Source organism: Carassius auratus, chromosome 25 (genome assembly GCF_003368295.1).
Source record: "Carassius auratus strain Wakin chromosome 25, ASM336829v1, whole genome shotgun sequence".
In the NCBI taxonomy this organism is placed as follows: Eukaryota; Metazoa; Chordata; class Actinopteri; order Cypriniformes; family Cyprinidae; genus Carassius; species Carassius auratus.
Genome location: NC_039267.1, coordinates 5,060,139 through 5,087,607, shown reverse-complemented (window position 1 = coordinate 5,087,607; position 27,469 = coordinate 5,060,139). Strand labels below are relative to the sequence as shown.

Genomic DNA, 27,469 nt, shown 5'->3' with positions numbered 1-27,469 from the left:
GAGCAGAGTCCCCAACCGGTTCAGGTGGAGAGCGAGGAGACCTATCAGGTGCGAGAGCTGCTTGATTCAAGACGTCGGGGACGAGTTCTCCAATACTTGGTTGACTGGGAGGGGTACGGTCCAGAGGAACATTCCTGGGTCAATGCCGAGGACATTCTTGACCCCAACTTAACCACGGATTTCCATAGAGAACATCCAGAGAAACCGGCCCCTCGACCTCGAGGAAGACCCCGACGTCGCCCTCCACCTCACGCCAGGAGGCGTTCGCAGGGAGGGGGCTCTGTCACGAGTACGAACCCCGTGAGTCCCTCCAGAGGCCAGCAGAGGGCACCATCGCCCGAATACTGACACCTACAGGCATCCAAACACTCACTTACACTGATACGCACTACATTACCCAACAGCCCCGTACCTTGGACTGATCACCGGCCAGGTGTTCCATATCAGAGACTGCCATATAAGCCAGACCTTGGCGTCACCTCATTGCGAAGTCTTGTTTCTGCCACGGCTAACATTTCTGAGCGTTATACCCTGTCTTGCTATCCCAGTTGCCAACCCTTGATGATTATCGATCCTAGAACCTTTGCTGCCTACCTTTGAACCCAGATTGTAATACGGACTGTGATACTTGCTGGTTACCCCGACCCACTGCTTGGTATTGACTACGATTCTGATATCTCTACTATACTGTGTTTTGCTGATCCTGACCCTTCGCCTGTACGACTACGAGTGTTCTAATAAAAGCTTGCAAATGGATCCCATGTCGAGTCAGTCATCATTACACCTACAGGTACATACAAGTTTCCATTACAGCGTTTGAGATAAATACATTACTGGAATTACATATACATTATATGTATACAGTGTTGGGGAAAATTACTTTTAAAAATAATGCATTACAATATTGCGTTACTCCCCAAAAAAGTAACTAATTACGTTATTTAGTTACTTTTTATGGAAAGTAATGCATTACGTTACTTTTGCGTTACTTTTTAAATATGAGCAGGGCTTGATTGTTTTTAGTATAAGAAGTTCTATTTATAGCAAATGTAAAAGCCCTTTCACACCAAAAAGTGTAAAGAATAAACCTCAGGCTGAAGGAAAAGTAAATTCACGTCTGTACAGTAGCACACAGGAGAAGAAGATTCAACACTCTTCAGCAATAAAAAAAAAAACAATGAAGCACAATTGTTAGTTTATCTAAAGTTATTTCTGCTTATTAGTATGGTTGAACTGGATCATCAAAGGACAGCAGCAAAGTTAATAAAATGGGATTAGATACATTTGTGTTATTTAACATTTATTTATTGCAGGTTTGTGTCATATTTTAAATTTGTATTTCACTGTTTTAATTCATTTTGATGAATACTAACTCTAAATTCTTTTGTGAGTAGGATGATTAAATACACATTCACATTTAGTCTAGAACTACATCATGTTCACACAGTGCACACAACACCTCTGTACTTCTGATTTCTCTCAGTATGGGGACTGGAGACTTGTCAGTCAATAAATGGAAAAACAAAGAAACTGGCGTTACTTTTTTGAAAAGTAACTCAGATATTTTCTTGTAAATTAAAAAGTAATGCGTTACTTTACTAGTTCCTTGAAAAAAGTAATCTGATTATGTAAATCGAGTTGCTTGTAATGCGTTACCCCCAACACTGTGTATATATATATATATATGAATAGTAGCCTATATGTGTGTGTGTGCTTCTGTTTGCGCACAGCTGTCCATGCTAAACAAATAAAAAATCTAAATATCAGGTCGGGTCAGGAAATGCTGAGAGTGTCGAATTCCAGTAAGTGTAGCTCACATTTGATCAGCTGCACATGCTGAGACCTGCAAAAGTTGTCTTGTAAATGATAATTTGTGTTGCTCATAAAGCTCACTCTGTGTACGTATATATGCCCAGTTCTTCCTGACAAAATCCCAAGCCAATGTCTGACCATCTGGCAATAAACACAATGACAAAAGTAGCGTCCTGTTTATGGATCTGATGCATCAAGCGTGTATCCATGACCTATATTTATGGCAATAACAAAAACATTTTGCATTAAAATTATTTTCCTAATACAAATTTCTATATGTTCCCATAGAACAATATTCATGTAATATGCAGTACAACACTGGATAGTATGACTAGGAGACCAAAATGTGACCAATCTTCAACAATAATCTTAAAATAAATGTGGTCAAATATATTAATTCGAACTGGGTGTCACGCTATCAGTCTCTGTTTCCTGGGTGTCCCCTAGTGAGCGCACTTCTCCTTAGGCACTTCACCATAGGCACTTTAATTCTGCTTGTCTGGTCATGTCGTCACAGTAATTGCACTCCAATTAAATCGCACAGGTGTTGACTATCCTTAGTCATTAGTCTCCCTATATAGAGCTGTCTTTCTCTGTCGTCTTTATGGAGTCCTTACCCTATGTGTCTCATGCTCTCGTTCCCCCAGACTTCCTCTACCTTCTCGTTCTTCCGAGTTCCCCGTTTCATCCGGTTCCCTTTTGTTTGGTTTGTCTCTCAAGACAGTTTTATTTTGTATTTAACCTGTTTGTGCAATAAACCTTACCTGCTATTGGATCTTACCCTTTCCTTGTGTTTTTCCCTTAACCCAACCGTGACAGAAGGACTCCATCATGCCTAGATCCAGCGGTGTGAGATTTCGAATCTGTTCCCCAGCCACCATGGAGGAACGGAGGAGGAGATTCCGGAACTTAACCACCCTTCATCAAAAGGGAAGCGAGGTGGGTGGCCTGGCGCAATTGTTTTGGACTTTGGCAGTCGGGTTAGGTTACAATGATGCAGCACTTAAAGATTTGTTTAATAATTGCCTGGATGATCCTTTACCTCAATGGGAGATGAAGGGGTTAGAGATCCTGGACTTTTGGGGGTTTACCAAATACCTGCACCATCGTGCTCAGTGGGATGCAACAACCACACCAGAAGTTCCAGACAAGACTGCCACCTGCCCAGCGCCACCGCACAAGATGGCCGCCAGCCCAGCGACACCGCACAAGATGGCCGCCAGCCCAGCGCCACCGCACAAGATGGCCGCCAGCCCAGCGCCACAGCACAAGATGGCCGCCAGCCCAGCGCCACAGCACAAGATGGCCGCCAGCCCAGCACCACAGCACAGGATTGTCGCCAGCCCAGAGCCACAGCTTAAGATGGACGACTCAACGCCTGAGTCTCCAGACAAGGTGCCGCCGACTCGCCATCGTGGAGGACGGAGGAGGAGGAGACAGGCGTCGACCATCCCTCAAGGCCTGGAGAAAGTCCCAGAGGCCGGGGCTGTTCCCGAGGCGGAGCCCGATGCAGTTCCCGAGGCGGAGCCCGATGCAGTTCCCGAGGCGGAGCCCGATGCAGTTCCCGAGGCGGAGCCCGATGCAGTTCCCGAGGCGGAGCCCGATGCAGTTCCCGAGGCGGAGCCCGATGCAGTTCCCGAGGCGGTGCCCAATGCCGAGGCGGTGCCCGATGCTGTTCCAGAGGCCGATACCGATGCTGTTCCCGAGGCGGTGCCCAATGCCGAGGCGGTGCCCGATGCAGTTCCCGAGGAGGTGCCCGATGCCGAGGCGGTGCCCGATGCTGTTCCAGAGGCCGATGCGGTGCCCGATGCCGAGGCGGAGCCCGATGCTGTTCCCGAGGCCGATGCTGTGCCCGAGGCTGTGCCCGATGCCGAGGCGGTGCCCGATGCCGAGGCGGAGCCCGATGCTGTTCCCGATGCCGATGCAGTTCCCGAGGCGGTGCCCGATGCCGAGGCGGTGCCCGATGCCGTTGCCGATGCTGTGCCCGAGGCTGTTCCCGATGCCGATGCAGTTCCCGAGGCGGTGCCCGATGCCAAGGCGGTGCCCGATGCCGAGGCGGAGCCCGATGCTGTTCCCGAGGCCGATGCTGTTCCTGATGCAGTTCCCGAGGCGGTGCCCGATGCCGAGGCGGTGCCCGATGCTGTTCCCGAGGCCGATGCTGTGCCCGAGGCTGTTCCCGATGCCGAGGCGGTGCCCGATGCCGAGGCGGTGCCCGATGCCGAGGCGGTGCCCGATGCCGAGGCGGAGCCCGATGCTGTTCCCGATGCCGATGCAGTTGCCGAGGCGGTGCCCGATGCCGAGGCGGAGCCCGATGCTGTTGCCGATGCAGTTCCCGAGGCGGTGCCCGATGCCGAGGCGGAGCCCGATGCTGTTCCCGATGCCGATGCAGTTGCCGAGGCGGTGCCCGATGCCGAGGCGGTGCCCGATGCCGAGGCGGAGCCCGATGCTGTTGCCGATGCAGTTCCCGAGGCGGTACCCGATGCCGAGGCAGTTCCCGATGCCGAGGCGGAGCCCGATGCTGTTGCCGATGCAGTTCCCGAGGCGGCGCCCGATGCCGAGGCGGCGCCCGATGCCGAGGCGGCGCCCGATGCCGATGCGGCGCCCGATGCCGAGGCGGCGCCCGATGCCGAGGCGGCGCCCGATGCTGTTCCCGATGCGGTGCCCGATGCCGAGGCGGAGCCCGATGCTGTTCCCGATGCCGATGCAGTTCCCGAGGCGGTACCCGATGCCGAGGCCGATGCTGTTCCCGAGGCCGATGCTGTTCCCGAGGCCGATGCTGTTCCCGATGCAGTTCCCGAGGCGGTGCCCGATGCCGAGGCGGAGCCCGATGCTGTTGCCGATGCAGTTCCCGAGGCGGTGCCCGATGCCGATGCGGTGCCCGATGCCGAGGCAGAGCCCGATGCTGTTCCAGAGGCCGATCCCGAGGCTGTTCCCGATGGCGGTGCCCGATGCCGAGGCGGTGCCCGATGCTGTTCCAGAGGCCGATGCGGTGCCCGATGCCGAGGCGGTGCCCGATGCTGTTCCAGAGGCCGATGCGGTGCCCGATGCCGAGGCGGAGCCCGATGCTGTTCCAGAGGTCGAGGCCGATGCTGTTCCCGAGGCCGATGCTGTTCCCAAGGCCGATGCCGAGGCGGTGCCCGATGCTGTTCCGGAGGCCGAGGCGGGGCCCGAAGCCGAGGCGGTGTCCGTTGCGGTTCCGGAGACCGAGGCGGGGCCCGAAACCTTTCCCGATGCGGTGCCGGAGGCCGTTCCCGATGCAGTGCCCGAGACCACTTCGCCCTGGGGGACTCCGACGGTGACCATGAGGACGTGGTGGTCATCCGCTCCGCCCTGGGGGACTTCGGCCGCGACCACGTGGAGGTGGTGGCCTTCCGCTCCGTCCTGGGGGGGCTTCTGCTTTGACCACATGGGGGTGATGGCCCTCTGTTCCGCCCGGGTGGGCATCACCTAATGTCCTCCATTTACCAATGTTTTTGTTTTCATTTGTTTTTTGTTTTTTCTATTTTCCTCCGTTGGACCTGGCCCTCCGTCCCTCCCCTCTTTCCTTCCGCCGGTCCATCACCCTCCTGGACTCCTTGTTTTGTGTTACACCTTCCTGTCTCTACCTTTCCATCACGTCTGGTTGTTCCGTCTCTTTTCTTCCATTTTACCTGGTTGTCCTGTCTTTGTCTCTGTCTCTCCATTCCACCTGGTTGTTTGTCTCTGTTTTCTGACCCTCCGTCCCTCCCCCTAGTCCGCCTCCGCTTCACCTCCCTCCTACCTCTTTTTCTGTTGGGTTTTCCGGGGTTTCAGGTGGAGCATCTGGTAGCTGCTCCGTAGGGGAGGGGGTAATGTCACGCTATCAGTCTCTGTTTCCTGGGTGTCCCCTAGTGAGCGCACTTCTCCTTAGGCACTTCACCATAGGCACTTTAATTCCGCTTGTCTGGTCATGTCGTCACAGTAATTGCACTCCAATTAAATCGCACAGGTGTTGACTATCCTTAGTCATTAGTCTCCCTATATAGAGCTGTCTTTCTCTGTCGTCTTTATGGAGTCCTTACCCTATGTGTCTCATGCTCTCGTTCCCCCAGACTTCCTCTACCTTCTCGTTCTTCCGAGTTCCCCGTTTCATCCGGTTCCCTTTTGTTTGGTTTGTCTCTCAAGACAGTTTTATTTTGTATTTAACCTGTTTGTGCAATAAACCTTACCTGCTATTGGATCTTACCCTTTCCTTGTGTTTTTCCCTTAACCCAACCGTGACACTGGGTCTGTGATTTCACTCTTGTGTCTTTACCTCACGGTCCTCAGATGGAGTGGTTAATCAACCACGAGATGGCAGTACTGACAAACGTTTTGAGTTAGTTTGGATTCCGGAGTAATTTGCATGTGAATATTAATCAGATTATTTGCGTGCTAATTATTAAAAGAAATGCCCTTTAAAAGATGTAAATAAAGGTTTAAAGCTGATAAATATTATTTTAGTTCACCAACCATTGGCAGAAGCAGTAAGTCCATTAAAAGTTCATTAGTTTGTGTAACATTACACTCACCACGTTCCAGTAACGTTATCTGGTTCAGCAAAGTTGAAGATATATTTCATTTAAAACCAAACTTCATTCCACCACTTTAGAGTCACAATTATTATTGTATTAAACATATTATAAGCATTTAAACCTATAATATCACATATTTTATTTATATAAATGCCAGATATTGGACTATCATGGTGGCTGTTCTCTCTTTGTTTGCATCAGAGGAAATGACTGGATCATATATAAGGTTTGTGTCCCTGTACGTCACCACCAGCCCCCAATTCTCCATCGCCCCAAGGTGAAAATCTGGCAATCTGGTCTTCAAGTTAGAGATTTTAAAAACCTTACATATTATTTTCCCCCAGGCAATGATCTTCAAAAGATGGTAAACCTACCTAATTTAGAGAGTGAATGTGGTCTTCGATGGCTTTCTTACGAGGCCATATTCATATCTGTTCAGAGCAAACATACTTTGGTCATATGGACCATGAGTAAATATGTTTTAAGGTACATTTTGTGGTCAATAAATGTGTGATTTTTATCTTTTTATCTTTTAAAGCAGCTCTACAGCTCATGGAAGATGAATGATGGTCGTACAAAAGTGTTATATGCTGATGTAACATTTGTGTAGTCACTGACAACCAGTGTCAATAGATAGGAGGACATGTTCTTTGTGGGTTCAAATGTTGTCACAGCAACAGGTTGTCCATCAAGAACAGTGTCCACTTTCTCTGAATAAATACAACAAGCTGTAAATTAGATTCTTTTTTTATTAGATATCGTTCTGTTTGTCTATCTATTTATATAAAATCAATCTAACTATAAAAAGTTTGTTTTTTTTGTCTGAATTTTTTCTACAGATGCTCTAGTTCCCTGATTTATTAAACCCAGGGTTCGCATTACAATATTTCACATAGTCATTGTGTGTTAAACTAAATAGTTTTTGGTAGAACTGACCGATTTCCATTCCATTCAACAGGGCCACGATTCCCCTGTTATGGATGAGAGTGATATAGAAAACCTTAATGCAGGCTCATCGAAACATGGAAAGATCTTGTGAGCATGTGTAGAATGCATCTGGCTTGTGATTACTATCCTGGAGAGTAATTATTGTTACAGTATATCACAAATATAGTGCCAACGGATTTGGGGAAACTTTACATATTTTCAGCTGTCCATTTATCACTGTCCAAACAATGTTTACCTGATGACTTAATCTCCCACAAATTAAAAATCTTGTGGATATTATGTAGTGCCCAAACACACATAAATTAATTGCTTTATTGATCCAGGAAGTAATATTCCATGTTTATGACAGAACAAAGGTTAAAAAGGCATAAAGCTGCCAATAGACTTATCTAGCAAACATGTGAACCACTGAGACAAGCCAGTGAAAGAATCTGATAACCTGATAAGTTGAGGTGCACTAAGATAATATATTATAGCATGTGTCTTCCCTGACATGTGTATGCAGCCATTACACTTTAGAGTAGAGTGTGACGCTGAGAATCGTGGGAAAAGCTCAGAAAAACAAGCATAAGATCATCAAATGTAATCCAAAATATTTTTAATCATTGTAATTCATTTACACAGTTTGTATTAGATCTTAAGCCATATTCTGAAATAAATAGGCTCCAGACCAATATTGAAATTATAAAAGAAATGTTGACAATAATAAAAAATTGCCTTTAGCCACCATCTGGATAACTTTGTGAGGTATTATCAGACATAATCACATTATAACTCATTAACAATTGACTTAAAAGTTCGGAAGATTCACGAAACAGCCTTGAATTCACTTTAGAGTTAGCGGCTTGTCTCAATCTTTTAGAGCTTTACAGAAATGACAAGTGACTGAAATGCAAGGTTATAAGTATTTTTATTTATTTATTACATTTTGTTTTTACTCATATTAAATTCTTATTATGAAAATGTGAAACCTATTTTTTTATAGGTTTCTTGAGACAAGGCTATCCACTGGCTGCAATTAAATATACATATTCACACTATAAAAAAATAATAATAAAGGCATACAAAAGAAAGATAAAAAAAGTATTTTTACTGTTAACCATCCATAGCATACCATAACATAAAAAGTACTATAGTTCACAAGTTGAAAATTTACTAGAAAAATACAAATTGGTTCATGGATTGAGGTCTTTATTTTCATTAGACAAAATATCAAAATGATAAGAGTTGTGTACTATTTCGCTTATTCAGTTCTGTTTCATTCTACAAAGTTCATTATCATTATACAATAAATTTGTTTACAAAACAAAAATCTACGGGAAAACATTTAATTATAACAAGGCATGCCTTAAAGAAAGATATTTGTATACCGTACAACATCATAGGAAGAAAGTAGCTCTGGAATATACTGGGATTCAGCATTATCCATAATAAATAATAATTTATTTTAATGCTCATCTAGGCCCAAGCTAGACAATGTCCCAGTGCTCCTCTCCTCCTCAGAGCAAACAAACTACAGTATGTGCTTATTTTTTAGTTACGATGGATTTCTAAACCACTCTAAGACTGCTTGTTGGTTCTTTTCGACCCATTTGATGTTGGCGGTAGTCCTCTCGATGGATTGCTGAATGGCTAAGGTTCCGGAACCAAAACCTATGTGAGCGTAGTCATCCCTGAACTGTATCAGCTGTGTTTTTAAAACAGGAAAGTAGATTTAAAAAAAATGTAAATACAAGTTTCAGCTATACAAGATGACAGTAAAAAATTTGTAAATAAAGCAGTCCTGGGGAAGATCACATACCTGTTGCAATTCAAATTCAGTTGAGAATCTCTTTGTGATGCCATTGATCAGATTGGAGAAAGAGAACGATCCACCTCCATACCTAATGGAGTATAAAAGAAGTGGATATTATGTAGTTATGGAAAACTGCTATCTGTATTTTAAAGCAAACAATAACGCAGTCCCCTAAATTGTTTTCTTACTCATTGAAAATGTACTCCCAGTTGGCTCTAACAAAATCCCAGGCCAATGGTTGACCGACCACATTGCTTGCAATGCTGACGATGGTAGAGGTGGCATCTTGTTTCCGAATTATATCTGGATCCAAAGTGTATTTGAGATACCTACAACATAAATCGAAGCACATGTGTTTAGATAAATACAATGAGAACTGTATGTATTTGTCAGCATTTATCTGCAGTGAGCTCACCTGTTCAGTAACCAGGGCTCGGTGGCACATGCCAATGCAGCTCTCAGTTTATCTTTCTCTGAAGCAATAGTGGCTTTTTCAAACATCTCCCAAGCAAAGTTCCACTCCTTCTCACCACCTGCAGCAATGGCACTGCAGTACACTGTGGACCTCAAGTTGGCCTTAATACTGAAGCAGTGAGAACATTTAAATGATAATTTATTCATTTAAGGTAATAAGCTTAAAATCTATAAAAGTACAAAAGTACTGAATTTATTTAAATGTACCGAGTGTCCAAAATGATTAAAACTGTTTGTGAAAACCTTTCTGAGTATAATCCAAGTGTAAATCACACAGCATCCTCTAATAATGTTTGACAACAAAAATGTAACTAAATACTAATTGTATTACATTTAAAAATATTTTAAAACCTAACCGTTTAAAATCTTTTGTTTTGTGAAGTTTATCCTGTATGAATGCTATGACATTCAGACATTTTTAAGTGCAACTAAAATATTCAAATACTCTCTGGGGCAACTTTAAATGCCTATGGACAAAACTGGATAAAATAAAATTGATTGCCAGTAATATTAAATATAATATCTGTGATTATTATAAACATCGGCAACATTACTAATAATATTCTTTTAAAACTAAGAATTAAATATTCTGCTTTAATGTACCTTTTAACTATGATGCACTCTCTAAGATGCACTCTAAAGATTTCTATTGAGTGAAACTCACGGGTTGACATTTGGATTTTCCATCCACTGTTGGAACCATGTTTTGACGAGAGTCGTACAGTTTTCATACCCAGTGCTGCAAGCAACTCTGAGTGCATTAACTTGATTATATCTGCAGATACAAAGACATCAATACAGTTGAGAGCAAATCTGAGCATTTATTGTAACAAATGTGTATTTACATGACTTACTGGTCAGTATGTCCTTGAGGCACATCCTCCCAATTTGTAAGCGTTGTGAAGTATTCAAACAAATTCTTCACTTGATTTCCAACGTATGTCTGCAAGGTATGCAATTAAATATTGTTAGAATTCAAGCTCAGCTGAGTTGACATTATGAAATATTTAGAGACAAACTTACTTGCATGGGGCCGTACACCTCTGTGCGATCAAACATGAGGTAAAAGTAGTCCAGGTTATCAAGAGCAGACTCCCACGGCATGTACTCCGTTTCAGAGTTGAGGAACAGTGTGGTTCTTAGAGCCAATGTTGTCTCAATAATTCCTGCTCTGTAAATGGGAAAGATGCTTTTTAGTATTTGGACTGACTGGAAATTACACTCAAAACTTTAAAGAAAGAAGTTCAGCTCTCACTTGGCCAGGTTAAAAGCATCATCAATTATCTGTGCCCGGTTAATAACTGGAATGCTCTAAATGAAATCCAAACGAAATCTAATTATTATGCTGAAAAACAATCCAAATCTTGCTGTAAGTATCTTCAACAATACTACCTGCTAATTTACTAAATGTAATTCTTCTTACCTGACTTGATGTCTTGAGAACAGTAAGTAGGCGTTGCCAGTTTTCATTATCATAGTTAACCCTGTAGTATCCTGTCACATTGATGTTGGCCAGAACCCACACATCACCACTAGTTTTCATCTGATCCATTTGAGCTAAATTGGAAATGTAGAACATAAATACATGGATTAGTTAAAGCAAATACAGTGTTGTCCTTTATTAGTATCAAATTATAATTTTGGAATATAATCACATGCAAAGTTCACCAAAACATGTCATCATTTACTCATCATCATGGCTTTCTTTTCTCTTTGGAGCAAATTTAACAGAATGTCCATATTTGCTTAACTTGCTATCATATGCTATCAGAAGATTTGGAATATAGTACAAGTATACAAAAATATGGACTACTACTATTTAGCTATTTTGAATCTTGACAGCTCCAGGTCTCCAGTCACTGTCAATGTATGAAATGGAACAATTTGGCCATTCTGCTAGACTTTTCCTTTGGCATTCCACATTAGAAACAAAGTTATAAGGATTCGGAACACAATGAATATGTAATGACAGAATTAAAATGTACATTACTGTCACTGTCATCTTAAAACTCACTAGTTTTCTCCAACAGCCAATATAGGGGTTCTGCTGCTTCTTTCTTTGTCCATGAAATTGGTACTAACCACTCATAACTGAAAAATAAAGAATATTTTCACATGGTTATTCCACATTGCTTAACAAACAGATAATTTATCAAGTAGGATATATGTAATAAATTGGTATGTCAAGAGAATTCATTCTAAATGTATGTTATTGATCTAATTATGAACAATTAATCTCTGCATATTTAATTACAAAAAGTATCTAACAATTTTTTTTATCAGAATGTTATCGCAATCTTCCAGAATTCTCTCTGATGATGTATACCAGACTTGTCCAATCATTTAGTCTGTTTTATCCCAACCCTTTTCTTACAATCAACTGTAATCTCCTATTTAGATTACCGTATCTGACTCCATCCAATCAGCAACCAATTGTCTGTTTTTTTTTTCAAGTATAATGTCACAATATGGAAAAAAAGAAGACTTTAAAGTATCTAGGAAACTGCGCTGTAATTGAAATTGAAAAAAGTAATAGGTGCTTTGTGATATATAGTTTTTGTTGTTGTTGTTGTTGTTATTGTTTTTTTTGACATACTTAAATTCTGATGGCCTGTCTGGTTTAGTGTCAGGGTCCAGGAGGAAGTGCTCTTGTGTGACCTGGCCAGTTGCAGTGTTAATAGTGACCACAGGAAAGCCCATTTGAAGAACCCAGCGGTCCATAATCTCTTGCACAGATCTGGGAAGAGTGGTACCACTGCTGTCCACAGCCTACAACATTTCAGGTGTGAGCACATGTTTTCTGGCAACAAATCAGGTAATGACTTGACTGAATGGCATTGTTATTTGCAGCATACCCTTTGAAGATGCTCCCAAAGGTCTGTGTATACCGTGTTGCTGTATTTGAAATGATCCAGGTAAGTCTGTTGAAACAAATTGGATGTGAATATACAAAAGCATTGTCCATCACAAAAGCATTTTAGATTTGTATTTTACAGTACAACACAGAATTGTGTACAGAGGATTTTTACCCGGAGGCCTTGAGTAAACACTGTCTCAGTCAGGAAGTCAGATAACATCCTAAGTACAGATGCCCCCTAGAGGAATAAACTCCACATTATCAGACAAACCACATGTAGTCTGTATGTTGTTCGTTATTAGACATTATAGTCAACATAGAAATCAGTTTCCACGCTACCTTACTGTAGGAAATCGTATCAAACACTTCGCTAATTTGCTCTGGTCTTTGGATATCCTCTTCTTTAGACGACAAGGGGTGAGACGAGGCCAGTGCATCAATGGCAAAAACTCGGTGCACATCATTAAGAACGATCAAATCTTTCTGTGGGATAGGAATAATCAGTTATGATTTCATCTGCTCTTAGGGATAGCTTTTAAAATGTATCCTTTATTTCCCTGGCTCTTTCGTAAAAACACTTACAATGTTCCAACCCTGCTCAGCATCATCTGCACCAAGATATTCTACGTAAGACGCAAAACCTTCATTGAGCCACAGATCATTCCACCACCTGATAGTCACAAGGTTTCCAAACCACTGAAAAAGAAAGAGGATGGTGGTGAAAAGGTGAATTACAGGGGATGTACATTTTATAGTCGTGAAGTTGATAAAAGTAACGTCTATAAACCATTTCATATTCATAGATCAAATTGGAAAAATGGACTCCTGCATTATACCTGATGAGCAAGTTCATGGGCAATAATAGTAACAATTCTCTCTTTGTTTCCATTTGAGGATATTTCTTCATCATACAGTAGGCCCGTCTCTCTGTATGTAATTAAGCCCCAGTTTTCCATTGCTCCAGCGTTGAAGTCTGGCAGAGCAATTTGATCTGTGCAATATTTAGAGGAATGAGGGAAACGTCTAAAAACAGCTTAAAAGGTTTAAGTATCAAACAAGTCTTGCGTAAATTGTCATTTCGATAATATAACCAATGAATCGCCTCATAAATTATATGTCATATCATAGGTTCTTACCTGATTTGGGCAGTGGATAGGGGACATTGTAATAGTCCTCAAAGAATTTGAAAATTTTTCCAGTCACATTGAGCGCATAATCCCCTTGTCCTGCATTTATGGCTTCTTGACGGGCAAAAATTCTGATCTGTTTGTATAAATTACAATATGCTGTATTTTAGTAGATGAACACATGCAGTTTTTAAATCTTTGGTAAATTGTACAGGTTTCATTATTAAAATTTTCCAGTTTTGTCTAAGGATCCTGTGAAAAGATCTATTACCTGCAGATCGTTCATGTTTTGTTCAATGGAGATGAAATCGCTGACAATAAATGCCAACAAATATGTCGACATTACTTTTGTCGGTTCAAATGTTGTTCTGGTTACAAGAGTGTCATCTATGGTGACGTTAACCTCGTCTGAAAGAAAGAAAAAAATCATTGACTGATGAAACATTGAACATCTGTGTTTCTTGAAATCAGTTTGAAGGAAAAAAAGTAAACTGATTTATCTACTTTATCACATTTGTATTTTGTAGGGCAACCAAACGCTATATTGCTGTTTTTAAGCTTAAGAAATAATCACACAATCCAACTCTTATGTTATATAACTCTTACTGTCCTCTTCTGATTATATTGAATCAGATTTCCTAGAACGGTCCTCTCACATATATAGTGTAGGAAAGTCAGAATCATTCTAATCAATTGATTAATCTTGAACTTTGCTCTTTCATTCATATTTATCATTGAAATGTCTGATTTATTCTGGTGAATCAGTTCATATTGACAATTCATTTAAATTAACAGGTTCACAGAAATAATTTCCCCATACTGTGTATTATGTTTTGTCTAGGTTTTGTAAATTATAGCATTTCTGTTGTATTTAATATAATTTACCCATTCAAATTTGATTATATCACACAAATTGAGATTTATAAAGTCATGCGGTTCCCTTATATAACTTCAGCTACTTTTTGTTTTTAGCTGTTAATGTAGCTAACTACTTTTTTAAAGTTGCTACTTCACTGTAGTTTCACTTTTTCAAAGTATGATTAACTTGCAGCTTCGTAAGCTATACTTTCAAAGCAGTTACCCAACACTGCTCCTGTACAGAATAAAATGTAAATTTACCTTTCACAACACTATTGGATAGGGCTACGGTTGCTGGATCATGGTAAAGAGTAATGTGGAATATCGCTTTCATTGCAGGTTCATCAAAGCAAGGGAATGCCTTCCTGGCATCTGTTGCCTGCATCTGAGTTGTGGCGACCACTCTAAAAATGAACAAGGAGATTTAACTATACATGTAAGGCCTGTTGTAGAATAGGAGGAACTTACAAGTCAAAGAAACGTCTTACTTTTTTACTCCATTCTCATAGTATTCACTTCGGTAGAAGCCTCCCAAGTCATTTGCAAGCTCGCCTACAAATTCTGTGTAGAGCTCGTAGCTTTCCCCCGCAGTTAATTCTTCTTTCAGATGAATCACCATATACTGTGTTTTTGTGTGCATCACAATTGATTTAATGGTAGGAGCTGGTTTGCTTCCAAGTGCTGTCAAGGTGGGTTGCTGTGTCATGTTCAGCTTGTTGGAGTGAATGAGGATGAGGTTTGTCTTTTCCACACATCTGAAGACCACGCTGGACAGCCCTGTGAAGATGTAGAGTCCAGTTGCATCCGGCTGGAGCCGTGGCCACAGAGTGACATTGTAGGTTTGTGGACTAAGAGTCTGTGGAAGGCGCCACTGGTCCCATGGTTCATTGGATGGTTCTGTTGTTGGAACTGATGTTGTTATTGCACCTGTGGGTTTAACCTCATTTTTGTTGTTCTTGGACTTCTCTTGGGAGTAGACCACAGAGAGTGCGATGATTGTGGCTAGCGCTCCAGCGGCTAACACAATCCCTGCTATCCTGACAGTTTTATTGATGAAGAAGCTCTTTCCCATGTTTCAGCAAAGACAGGATGAGATGAGTGAAACTGACAACTGCACAAGGTTTTATTTAAGACATGGGAAGGATTCTCCTCCCACATGAATTAATGGTTCATCCATTAACACATCAGAGCTCCAGTGTACTAAAGGGCATCTAGAACCTTAGGGTTTCAGAGAGTCATTGATACCTGTGTTATCCAAATGTGGTAAGGCCACATGTTCTGTTTTGAAGATACAATTAAGGCACTATGGGAAGAAGGCAGGCTGGGATTGTTATGATTTGGCCAATATTCTGCTGGGAAATCTTGTGGATGTTGAATGTGGTTGCTATTTACATACAACCCACTTAAGATTGTTGCAGTCCACATACACCCCAGTGGCATTCTCTGATGGAAGTAGGCTTATTCAGAAAGATAATGCACCCTGGCACAATGCAACATTTGCTCAGGAATGGTTTGAAGAAAAGAACAAAAATTCCGAGGTGTTGCATTTCCTTCCAAATTTCTAAAATCATAATCTGTGATGTTCTGGCCCTATAGTTTAGCTAAATCACCTTAAGTAGGAGCAAAGGACAGGGTTAGTAACAAATAATCCTGTAAAAATACACTCTTTGTGGTCATCAAGCTGGACTTTGAAATTCGACATGTCAAAACTAAATTAAAAGATGAAAGTAATACAATTATTTGGCCTTTGGAATATGTGTATTTTTTATGGCTGAACATTGTACCAGGGATGACGTTTATAATTTAGATTATTATCTCTCAAAATAGCCAATAAGACAAGATGGACAATTCATTTGAAAATACATTAGTGTAATGATTATCAGTCTTTACAGTGTCCCACCCTCATCATATTAACTCATAACAGCTATAAATGAGGGGTTCAACAAAGTCACCAGACTCCATAAAACTCACCTTGGCAATCTCAAAGATTCTATATTATCAGTTTTGATTTGCCGTGTCATAAATTATTTTTAACAGGACAATATATTATTTTAATTTCCTGCATACTATGAATAATTCATTTATCTTTTTTTTTTATTAAATAAAATGAAACCTTGCTATTAAATATTTTGCATCTTTAAAGTCAAAAGAGATGGAGTTGATGACTTCAGATGTCTGGTGGTCCTTGACCTTTGATAGAGCTCTATCTTCAACGATAACATAGTATCAGCGATTACTAGATATGCTATCTTTTTTTTGTGCAACCATGATTTGTGAAAAATTTGCTGACATACTGTCACATATGAAACAGATCTTGCCCTATTATTGTTGTCGTTTTCTGAGGCAGTAAGTTCACAAAATTATATTCTACAATTAGAACTGAAGATGTTGCAGATTCTTTGTGACAATAATTTGTTGAATATTTAAAATTAAGGGGTGGTTTCCCTGAAAAAGATTAAGCCTATATTCCTAGACTAAAATAATCTGTACAATTATCTAACAATAATCTGCTTTTTTCTGTCATGGTTTTAAATAGTCTAGACTTAATAGTCCGTAATTTAATATGTAGAGGCTGAAATTAAACCTGACAATCTTTTTTTGCACATCAAAACTATATTATTTGTTTTTTTCTCATTGTGATGGATGATTAAGGCTTAATCCCAATTCTATTTTATACCCTTTCCCCTTCCCCTTCCCCCACTGCTCCACCTACCAAGGGGTAAGTGGTGAAAATATTCCACTAAGAATTGGGACACCACTACTATGTCGCTTTATTCCTTGTCACACAAAGATCCAAAAACAAGGCAAGGGCAGAAACACAAGGTAATCCTCAAGGTTTTTCACAAAGCAAACTCCAAGAAAACAATGAAACAGAAAAACAAAATGTAACAAGCTCAATAATGCAGCAACAAAAGTCAAAGTGAGCATGGTATACATAGTGGTAAGTTAATGGGTAAATGACCAACAGCTGATGATAATCAGTAATGAAAAGACAGAGAATCTGAAGACTCCATGACTGGAGCAGGCTCTGTGTCAGGCTCCTGGGCCAACATAGAAGGAAGCTTAAGTGAGACCGGCAAGGCAAGGAGTTTGGCTGGTGCTGGCAAAGCAAAGAGCCTGGGTTGAGCCGGCAGGACAAGGATCATAGGTGAGACAAAGAGAGTGGGCTGCTCAGTAACCTCTGGGACCTCCAGAGGTGGGTCCTCCAAGACCACCTGACTTGGGACCACCCAAGACCGAACCTCTATTGAGTGTGAAAGCAGACCAACACTGTGGGCAGCGCCGGGAACAATCGCCCTCGGGCTCGGACCGCAGCAAATGAGCCCAGTGTAAAAGCCCTCTAAGTCTTCAAGTTCTTTTATTTGTGTTATTTTGGCTCATATTTAATATCTGACATCATATTTATCTCAACAAATTAGAATATGGTGACATGCCAATCAGCTAATCAAATCAAAACACCTGCAAAGGTTTCCTGAGCCTTCAAAATGGTCTCTCAGTTTGGTTTAGGCTACACAATCATTGGGAAGACTGTTAATCTTAACAGTTGTCCAGAAGGCAATCATTGACACCCTTCACAAGGAGGGTAAGCCACAAACATTCATTGCCAAAGAAGCTGGCTGTTCACAGAGTGCTGTAGCCAAGCATGCTAACAGAAAGTTGACTGAAAGGAAAAGGTGTGGAAGAAAAAGACACACAACCAACCGAGAGAACCACAGCCTTCAATTCAAGAATTTGAGAGAACTTCACAATGAATAGACTGATGCTGGGGTCAAGGTATACAGACATGTCAAGGAATTTGGATACAGTTGTTGTATTCATCTTGTTAAGCCTCTCTTGAACCACAAACAAGGTCAGAGGTGTCTTACCTGGGCTAAGGAGAAGAAGAACTGGACAGTTGCCCAGTGGTCCAAAGTCCTCTTTTCAGATGAGAGCAAGTTTTGTATTTTATTTGGAAACCAAGGTCCTATAGTCTGGAGGAAGGGTGGAGAAGTTGCTTGAAGTCCAGTGTTAAGATTCAAGAGTCTGTGATGATTTGGGGTGCAATGTCATCTGCTGCTGTTGGTCGATTGTGTTAAAAAAAAAAAAAGTCACTGTACCCATTTACCAAGAAATTTTGGAGCACTCCATGCTTCCATATACTGACCAGCTTTTTGAAGATGCTGATTTCATTTTCCAGCAGGATTTGGCAACTGCCCACACTGCCAAAAGCACCAAAAGTTGGTTAAATGACTACTGTGTTGGTGTGCTTCACCGGCAAGCAAACTCACCAGACCTGAATTCTCTATGGGGTATTGTCAAAAGGAAAATCAGAGACCAAAAAATGCAGATGAGCTCAAGGCCACTGTCAAAGAAACCTGGGATTCCAGACCACCTCAGCAGTGCCACAAGCTGATCACCTCCATGTCACACCAAATTGAGGCAGTAATAAAAGCAAACCCCTACCAAGTATTGAATACATGTACAGTAAAAGAACATACTTTCCGGAAGGCCAACAATTCAACAATCAAAAGAACCAAAGATTTAAAATACTTCAGTCTGTATGCACTGAATTTATTTAGTACACGAGTTTCACAATTTGAGTAGAATTACTGAAATAAACTTTTCCACCACATTCTAATTTATTGAGATGCACCTGGATAGGCCATTTTCTATGCAATTAAAGATGTAATTTATTTAGTGAACTTTCCTGGTGATAATTTGGCCAGGTTAATCATTGTCAAACTGTTCTCAAAGCCCTATTACCTGAAAAACTTCATGACATGTATGGAAAGAAAGAACGATATGTCAACACATCTTACCACTGGAACCATTTAGAAACTCGAGAATAGTTCTAAATTAAACATTACAAACACATTTAACATTTCAGTTAATCAGAATTAATTTGTGTTAAAAAAAACTATTTTTCATTCTTAAAATCAAATTTTAAGCAATGATATAGTCATCCATTTCATAATTCAGCCAAATGTGTTTACTGATGATGAGTCCCAGATAATCTGATCTTGCCAAAAAATGATCAATCATATAATCACTTATGGTGGTGAGGTGATTTAGATCTTTCCCTTGTAGTATTTCCTCTTTCAATGTATAAAATCCTATATAACCCATAATGCCCTGTGATGTCGTCCAATATTAATGTGCCAGGTAAATTAGGAATTAGTGTTTGTCATTTAATATAAGGTAGAAGCCTACTTAAAGAGTGAGAGCCTTTAGAAAACAATAACCAATAATGGGGGGGGGGGGGTAAATCTTAGCAGTGGACTATTCAACTGCCAGTGAAGAGTAGATGCATACCCCATGCCCATAGATCTGGAGTCGAGGACAGAGCTTGGTGTTGTAGTAGTCTGGAACCAGAGTGTCTGGTAGATGATACTCGTTCCAGGGCTCAGCAGGAACTTCTGTAGAAGGAAGGAGTTGAATTGTCCAACCCAACAATGGTAGCCAATGATGTCATCCCTAGAAAAGTGCATCCAACTCACATTGCAATCAAATTTATTTTCTCCTCCAAAGGGTATAACGACTTATACAGTACATTAACACTGAGACAAGCCAGTAAAAGAATCTGATAACCTAAAAAGGTTTTTTTTTTTTTTAAATACCTGATCAGAAAAACATGTCTGCATCACAGCTATGAAATCATCACTAATTTTAATGTTCACTAATGAACACTAATTTGTGTTCCAGACCAAGATTGAAATTCTAAAAAAAATGCTGACAGTAAATCGCTGTTGGCAACCATCTGGAAAACTTTGTGAGGTATTAATCAGATATCATCACCTTATGATTAGCTAACAAATGACTCTTATAAATGGGTTCCTTTTTATAAGCTATTAGTATATAAGTTTCACGAAACACCCTTAAATTCACATGAGAGGTAGAAGTTCATCTCAGTCTGTCAATCATTTAGGGCTGTTACAGATTCGAGAACTGACTTCCACACTGAACCGCGAGTCATTTGTCATGTCATGTCTGATATGACATTCTGATTATGACAACAATGTTCACATGAAAACATTTAATTAAAGATACAAATTCACAATATAAAAATAATGGTTTAATAGTATATAATAATAGTAATTGTTTATGTTTACCATCTCTACAATACCGCAGAATAGAACAAAAGTTGAAAATTGTGTAAAAAAAATACAAATTAATTAATGTATTGAGGTTTTTAATTTCAAATATCCAAATAATAAATGACAAAGATTTCTGTACTATTTGCATATTCTATTCTGTTTCACTCTGCAAAGGTGTTTTATAATTTTACAATTAATTTTTTTCATAAAAACAATTTAAAGGGAATACAGACAATTATACCAAGGCACACCTTAAATATATATAGATATTTGCATGTTACATACATCCTCATATAAAGAAAGCAGCTCTGGAAAATATTGAGATTTAGAACATCATCAATTATAAATAATCATTTCCTTTAATGCTCATCTACTGTAGGCCCAAGCTAAAAAATATCCCAGTGCTCCTCTCCTCCTCAGAGCAAACAAACTACAGTATGTGCTTATTTTTTAGTTACGATGGATTTCTAAACCACTCTAAGACTGCTTGTTGGTTTTTCTCGACCCATTTGATGTTGGCGGTAGTCCTCTCGATGGATTGCTGAATGGCTAAGGTTCCGGAACCAAAACCTATGTGAGCGTAGTCATCCCGGAACTGTATCAGCTGTGTTTTTGAAACAGGAAAGTAGATTAAGAAAGATTTAAATTCAAGGATCTGCTACAAGATACCAGTCAAATCAATATAGCAGTTATTGGGAAGATCACATACCTGTTCCAATTCAAATGGAGTTGAGAATCGGTTTGTGACCCCACTGATCAGATTGGGGAATATGTAAGATTTACCACCATACCTAATTGTAAAATAAAAGAAGTGAATATGTAGCTATAGAGAACTGCTATCTGCATTGTTAATCAAATCGAGTACCCCAGTATTTTTCCTTACTCATTGAAAATGTACTCCCAGTTGGCTCTAACAAAATCCCAGGCCAATGGTTGGCCGACCACATTGCTTGCAATGCTGACGATGGTAGAGGTGGCATCTTGTTTCCGAATTTTTTCTGGATCCAAAGTGTATTTGAGATACCTACAACATAAATCGAAGCACATGTGTTTAGATAAATACAATGAGAACTGTATGTATTTGTCAGAATTAAGCTGCAGTGAGCTCACCTGTTCAGTAACCAAGGCTCGGTGGCACATGCCAATGCAGCTCTCAGTTTATCTTTTTCTGAAGCAACAGTGGCTTTTTCAAACATCTCCCAAGCAAAGTTCCACTCCTTCTCACCACCTGCAGCAATGGCACTGCAGTACACTGCAGACCTCAAGTTGGCCTTAATACTGAAGCAATGGAAAAATTAAAAAAAATACAGTTAAATGGTAATCTATTGAAGGGATTGTTCACATAAAAATTACAGTTCTGTCATTAATTACTACTGCTGTTCCAAACTTGTAAGACCTTTATTCATCTTCGGAATGCAAATTCAATTCGAAATCAGTGGTTCAACCCTAATGTCATTAAGTTATGAGAGTACTTTTTGTGTGCATAGAAAAGAAAAATAAAGAAAATTCTTTGTAAAATTACATTTGAACCACTGATGTCACATGGACTGTTTTACCGATGTCCTTACTACTTTTCTGGGTGTAGGAACATTTCCATTCCATTGCTGTCTATGCAGGGTGAGCTCTCGGATTTCATAAAAAAAACGTCTTAAAGGTGCAATAGGTGTTTGTCTTTAGGAACATTTTGTGTTATGCTGGTTGAAAGTCTTTTCACATTCCGAGAACAGTCATTAAGTTTAGTGGTCAAAATGTATTTATCTGTAGTCATATATTCTTTGGAAGGCGTAAGACCAATACATTTCCATCCAATCAAAACGCTCGTTCCGAGGTTGGGCAAACTGACAAGGAGGCTGAAGACTGCAGCCACTAGCGTCAGATGCAAGATCCTACTGCACCTTTTCATTTTAATCTGGAGATGAATGAAGGTCTTACTGGTTTGGAACAGCATGAGGGTGAGTAATTAACAACAGAATTTTCATTTTTGGGTCAAATATCCTTTTAATTTAAGGTATAAGCTTACAATTAAATAGTCTGCATCAATATACATTTGAACTGTGATCCACTCAGGAAACATCATCAGATACTCTATAAGATTTCTGTTGAGTGAAACTCACGGGTTGACATTTGGATTTTCCATCCACTGTTGGAACCATGTTTTTACGAGAGTGGTACAGGCTTCAAGACCAGTGCTGCAAGCAACTCTGAGTGCATTAACTTGATTATATCTGCAGATATAAAGATATTCAATTAATAGATGCTTGAGAGCAAATCTGAGCAGTTATTTTTACTATATATTTACATGACTTACTGGTCAGTATGTCCTGGAGGCACATCCTCCCAATTTGTAAGCGTTGTGAAGTATTCAAACAAATATTTCACTTGATTTCCAATGTATTTCTGCAGGTATGAAACAATGTGATGTTAGAATTCAAGCTCAGCTGAGTTGACATTATGAAATATTTAGAGACAAACTTACTTGCATGGGGCCGTACACCTCTGTGCGATCAAACATGAGGTAAAAGTAGTCCAGGTTATCAAGAGCAGACTCCCACGGCATGTACTCCGTTTCAGAGTCGAGGAACAGTGTGGTTCTTAGAGCCAACGTTGTTTCAATAATTCCCGCTCTGTAAAGGAAAACGATGCTTATAGTTTTTGGAATGACTGGAACATAGCCTCACAACTTAACAAAGAAAGAAGTTCAGATCTCACTTGGCCAGGTTAAATGCATCGTCAATTATCTGTTCCCGGTTAATAACTGGAATGCTCTAAATGAAATCAAATAATAATCATAAAAAATTACTGCCAATTATAATACTGAATGAGAAGAAATCCAAACAATCCAAATCTGTTTTAATTTAATAATTTTTCATACCTGTCTTGATGTCTTGAGAACAGTAAGTAGGCGTTGCCAGTTTTCATTATCATAGTTAACCCTGTAGTATCCTGTCACATTAATGTTGGCCAGAACCCACTCATCACCACTGGTTTTCATCTGATCCGATAAGTCTAAATTAGAAAAGTAGAGCCGAAATACATAGATTTGTTAAAACAAAAACTGTTTTACCCTTTATTGACATCCAATGAGAAATTGTGAATATATTTACAAACAAAGTTCACTAAAACATGAAAAAGCTGTCATCATTAATTCATCATAATTGGTTCTGTGGAACATAAAAAAGACGTTTAACAGAATTTTTTTTAAAATAGTTATCATATGCTTTCAGAAGATCTTAAATAAACTATAGAAATATTATGGACTACTTTTATTTTGCTTTATTCTTTGGAGTTCCACATAAGAAACAAAGTCATAAGGATTTGGAACAACATGAATGTGAATATGTAATGACAGTATTTTTGGATGACCTATCACTTCCACTGTAAATATAATTGTGAATGTTACGGTCACTGTCATATTTGAACTCACCAGTTTTCTGTAGAAGCCAGTGTATATTTTGTTCAGTTTCTTTTTTTGTCCATGAAATTGGTACAAACCACTCATAACTGGAAAAAAAATTATAATAATATTGTGATTAATTCCACAAGTTGGATATATGTAATGAATTGGTATGAAAAAAGGAAATCAGTCTAAATATATGTTATTGATCTAATTGTGAACGATTCATCTGTCCATATATTTCATTCCGGTGATACTCCAAACTTCTCTCCGTTGATGTATGCCAGACTTTTCCAATCATTTAGTCTGTTTAACCCTGCCCCTTCCTTACAACTGATTGCAATCTCACAATAAGAAAATCTGCCTCCGTCCAATCGACAACTGAAAATACTTCAGTTTCATATCTAGTAAACTGCTTTGATTGAAATCAGTAATAGGAGATAAATAGTTGTTGTGTTTTCTTCTTCAAATTTTTTTTTTGACATACTTAAATTCTGATGGCCTGTCTGGTTTAGTGTCAGGGTCCAGGAGGAAGTGCTCTTGTGTAATCTGGCCAGTTGCAGTGTTAATAGTGACCACAGGAAAGCCCATTTGAAGAACCCATCTGTCCATAATCGCTTGCACAGATCTGGGAAGAGTGGTACCACTGCTGTCCACAGCCTACAACATTTCAGAAATGAGCACATGTGTTTTGTGGCGACAAATCATATTCGGTTACTAACGGAACTTCGGTTCCCTGTGATACAGCAACAAATACTGCATCTCATTAAGATACTATGAGGAAAAACTCCTTTTCATCAGATTACTGAAGCCTTTTAATAACGCTGTGTAATTACATGACCATGGGTCCATGTAGTGAAATAAAAGCGCACCGAGCCATAGATTAATTTTTTATTCACTGCACGAACCAATGGCCTACGTCATTGAAAAGGCTTCCAGCAACTGAGAAAAAGCGTTATTCCCATAGCATCTTAAGCAGATGCAGTACGAGTGAATTATCGACAGGGAACAGGTAATGTCATGGTTGAACAGTCTAGTTTAATTGCAACATACCTTTTGAAGATGCTCCCAAAGGTCTGTGTATACCGTGTTGCTGAATTTGAAATGATCCAGATAAGTCTGTTTTGTACAGACAGAATTGTAGGTCAATTTGTTGTGAATGTACATAAACCTCCTCGATTGCAAAAGCATATTAAATTTTTACTGTACAGAACAACAAGGAACAGTGTACAAAGGGTTTTTACCTGGAGACCTTGAGTAAACACTTTCTCAGTCAGGAAGTCAGATAACATCCTAAGTACAGATGCCCCCTAGAGAAATATACTCCGAATTACCAGACAAACCACATGTATTCTGTATGTTCTTCATTATTAAGAATTATAGTCAAATTAGAAAACAACTCCCATACTACCTTACTGTAAGAAATCATATCAAACATTTCACTAATTTGCTCTGGTCTTTGGATCTCCTCTTCTTTAGACAGCAGAGGGTGAGACGAGGCCAGTGCATCTATTGCAAAAACTTTGTGCACATCATTCAGAACGATCAAATCTTTCTGTGGGACAGAAACAGAGTCAGTAATGATTTCATCTGCTCTTAGTGATACCTTTTTGCATTTACCATTTATTGCTCTGGCTTTTTCTTCAGACACTTACAATGTTCCAATCCGGCTCAGCTTCATCTGCCCCAAGATATTCTACATAAGTTGCAAAACCTTCATTGAGCCACAGATCATTCCACCACCTGACAGTCACAAGGTTTCCAAACCACTGAAAAAGGTAGTGTATTGATTAATTACAGGGGTTGTAAACTGTACTGTTGTGAGGTTGATGAAAATAAAGTTTCAAATGATAAAAAACAACTCCTGCATTATACCTGATGAGCAAGTTCATGGGAGATAACAGTAATGATTCTCTCTTTGTTTTCATTTGAGGATATTTCTTCATCGTACAGCAGGGCCGTCTCTCTGTATGTGATTAAGCCCCAGTTTTCCATTGCACCAGTGTTGAAGTCTGGCAGAGCAATTTGATCTGTGCAATATTTTGAGATATTAACTTCAAAAATGGCCTACAAATTTGAAGGTTTAACCCAAATAAATTGGCATTTTGATATAAAAAAATTAATTGCCTGGACTTATCATGGGTTCTTACCTGATTTGGGCAGTGGATAGGGGACATTGTAATACTTCTCGAACAATTTGAGAATTGGTCCAGTCACACTGAGCGCATACTCCCCTTGTCCTGCATTTATGGCTTCTTGACGGGCAAAAATTCTGATCTGCATAAATTACAGTATGTTTTAGTAGATGAACACATGATGTTTTCTAATCTTCACTAAATTAGGTAGGGCAGAGAGCAGTATGTTTCATTTTTAAACTGGTGGAATTTAAGATAAGATAAGTTACCTGCAGATTGTCCATGTTTTGTTCAATGAAGACGAAATCACTGACAATAAATGCCAACAAATATGTCGACATCACTTCTGTCGGTGCAAATGTTGTTCTGGTTACAAGAGTGTCATCCACGGTGACGTTAACCTCGTCTGAAAGTCAAAAAGAGACACTGACTGATGAAACAAGTTTAACCTTTTCAAATTATGATTAATTTGTTGCTTAGTAAGCTACACTTTTTCCAAGCAGTTACCCAACACTGCTCCTGTACAGAATAAAATGTAAATTTACCTTTCACAACACTATTGGAGAGGGCTACGGTTGCTGGATCATGGTAAAGAGTAATGTGGAATATCGCTTTCATTGCAGGTTCATCAAAGCAAGGGAATGCCTTCCTGGCATCTGTTGCCTGCATCTGAGTTGTGGCGACCACTCTAAAAATGAACAAGGAGATTTAACTATACATGTGAAGCCTGTTGTAGAATAGGTAGAACTGATAAGTCAAAGAAACGTCTTACTTTTTTACTCCATTCTCATAGTATTCACTTCGGTAGAAGCCTCCCAAGTCATCCGAAAGCTCTCCTAAAAATTCTGTGTAGAGCTCGTAGCTTTCCCCAGCAGTTAATTCTTCTTTCAGATGAATCGCCATATACTGTGTTTTTGTGTGCATCACAATTGATTCAATGGTAGGAGCTGGTTTGCTTCCAAGTCCAAGCAAGGTGGGATGCTTTGTCATGTTCAGCTTGTTAGAGTGAATGAGGATGAGGTTTGTCTTTTCCACACATCTGAAGACCACGCTGGACAGCCCTGTGAAGATGTAGAGTCCAGTTGCATCCGGCTGGAGCCGTGGCCACAGAGTGACATTGTAGGTTTGTGGACTAAGAGTCTGTGGAAGGCGCCACTGGTCCCATGGTTCATTGGATGGTGCCATTGTTGGATCTGTGAATTTACCCTCATTGTTCTTGGACTTTTCTTGGGAGTAGACCACCGGGAGAGCTGTGATTGTGGCTAGCGCTCCAGCGGCTAACACAATCCCTACTATCCCAAAAGTTTTACTGATGTAGAAACCCTTCCCCATGTTACATCAATGAAAGGATTAGATGAGTGAAACTGACATCTGCACAACGTTTTATTTAAGGCTTGGGAGGATTCTCCTCCCACATGAATTAATGGTTCATCAATTAACATATAGTGTAGGCCTCTTCTCTC

At 40.1% G+C, this 27,469-nt stretch overlaps 2 protein-coding genes across 2 annotated transcripts; both read right to left on the bottom strand.

The window, feature by feature from the left end:
• Positions 1-8,185: 8,185 nt before the first annotated feature.
• Positions 8,186-15,476, bottom strand: LOC113043068 (aminopeptidase N-like). Its single transcript, XM_026202196.1, has 20 exons — positions 14,892-15,476; positions 14,665-14,807; positions 13,817-13,953; positions 13,555-13,681; positions 13,255-13,409; positions 13,001-13,114; positions 12,758-12,901; positions 12,591-12,656; positions 12,417-12,482; positions 12,158-12,330; positions 11,576-11,652; positions 10,985-11,118; positions 10,817-10,872; positions 10,585-10,732; positions 10,416-10,504; positions 10,226-10,336; positions 9,503-9,670; positions 9,276-9,416; positions 9,094-9,175; positions 8,186-8,979 (listed from the first exon to the last, which is right to left on the bottom strand). Exons 1-20 carry the CDS (start codon positions 15,473-15,475, stop codon positions 8,830-8,832), a joined length of 2,865 nt encoding a protein of 954 aa, XP_026057981.1. The 5' UTR covers position 15,476; the 3' UTR covers positions 8,186-8,829.
• Positions 15,477-19,875: 4,399 nt separating this feature from the next.
• LOC113043070 (aminopeptidase N-like) lies at positions 19,876-27,365 on the bottom strand. The gene is made up of 20 exons (XM_026202197.1): positions 26,779-27,365; positions 26,552-26,694; positions 26,276-26,412; positions 26,022-26,148; positions 25,747-25,901; positions 25,527-25,640; positions 25,283-25,426; positions 25,116-25,181; positions 24,925-24,990; positions 24,359-24,531; positions 23,902-23,978; positions 23,350-23,483; positions 23,187-23,242; positions 22,954-23,101; positions 22,786-22,874; positions 22,592-22,702; positions 21,588-21,755; positions 21,361-21,501; positions 21,187-21,268; positions 19,876-21,081 (listed from the first exon to the last, which is right to left on the bottom strand). The coding sequence occupies exons 1-20, from the start codon at positions 27,336-27,338 to the stop codon at positions 20,932-20,934; spliced, it is 2,841 nt and encodes a 946-aa protein (XP_026057982.1). The 5' UTR covers positions 27,339-27,365; the 3' UTR covers positions 19,876-20,931.
• Positions 27,366-27,469: the final 104 nt, after the last annotated feature.

Bases quoted from the DNA above. Each gene is read 5' to 3' on its own strand.
- LOC113043068 (XM_026202196.1), bottom strand. From the start codon at position 15,475: ATGGGAAAGAGCTTCTTCATCAATAAAACTGTCAGGATAGCAGGGATT. The intron at 13,682-13,816 runs GTAATAGATCTT...TTATACAAACAG, and splicing joins AAAACATGAACGATCTGCAG to ATCAGAATTTTTGCCCGTCA. The intron at 13,410-13,554 runs GTAAGAACCTAT...AATATTGCACAG, and splicing joins CTATCCACTGCCCAAATCAG to ATCAAATTGCTCTGCCAGAC.
- LOC113043070 (XM_026202197.1), bottom strand. From the start codon at position 27,338: ATGGGGAAGGGTTTCTACATCAGTAAAACTTTTGGGATAGTAGGGATT. The intron at 22,875-22,953 runs GTAAGTTTGTCT...TCATACCTGCAG, and splicing joins AGGTGTACGGCCCCATGCAA to AAATACATTGGAAATCAAGT. The intron at 21,082-21,186 runs GTATGTGATCTT...TCAAAAACACAG, and splicing joins CTCCATTTGAATTGGAACAG to CTGATACAGTTCCGGGATGA.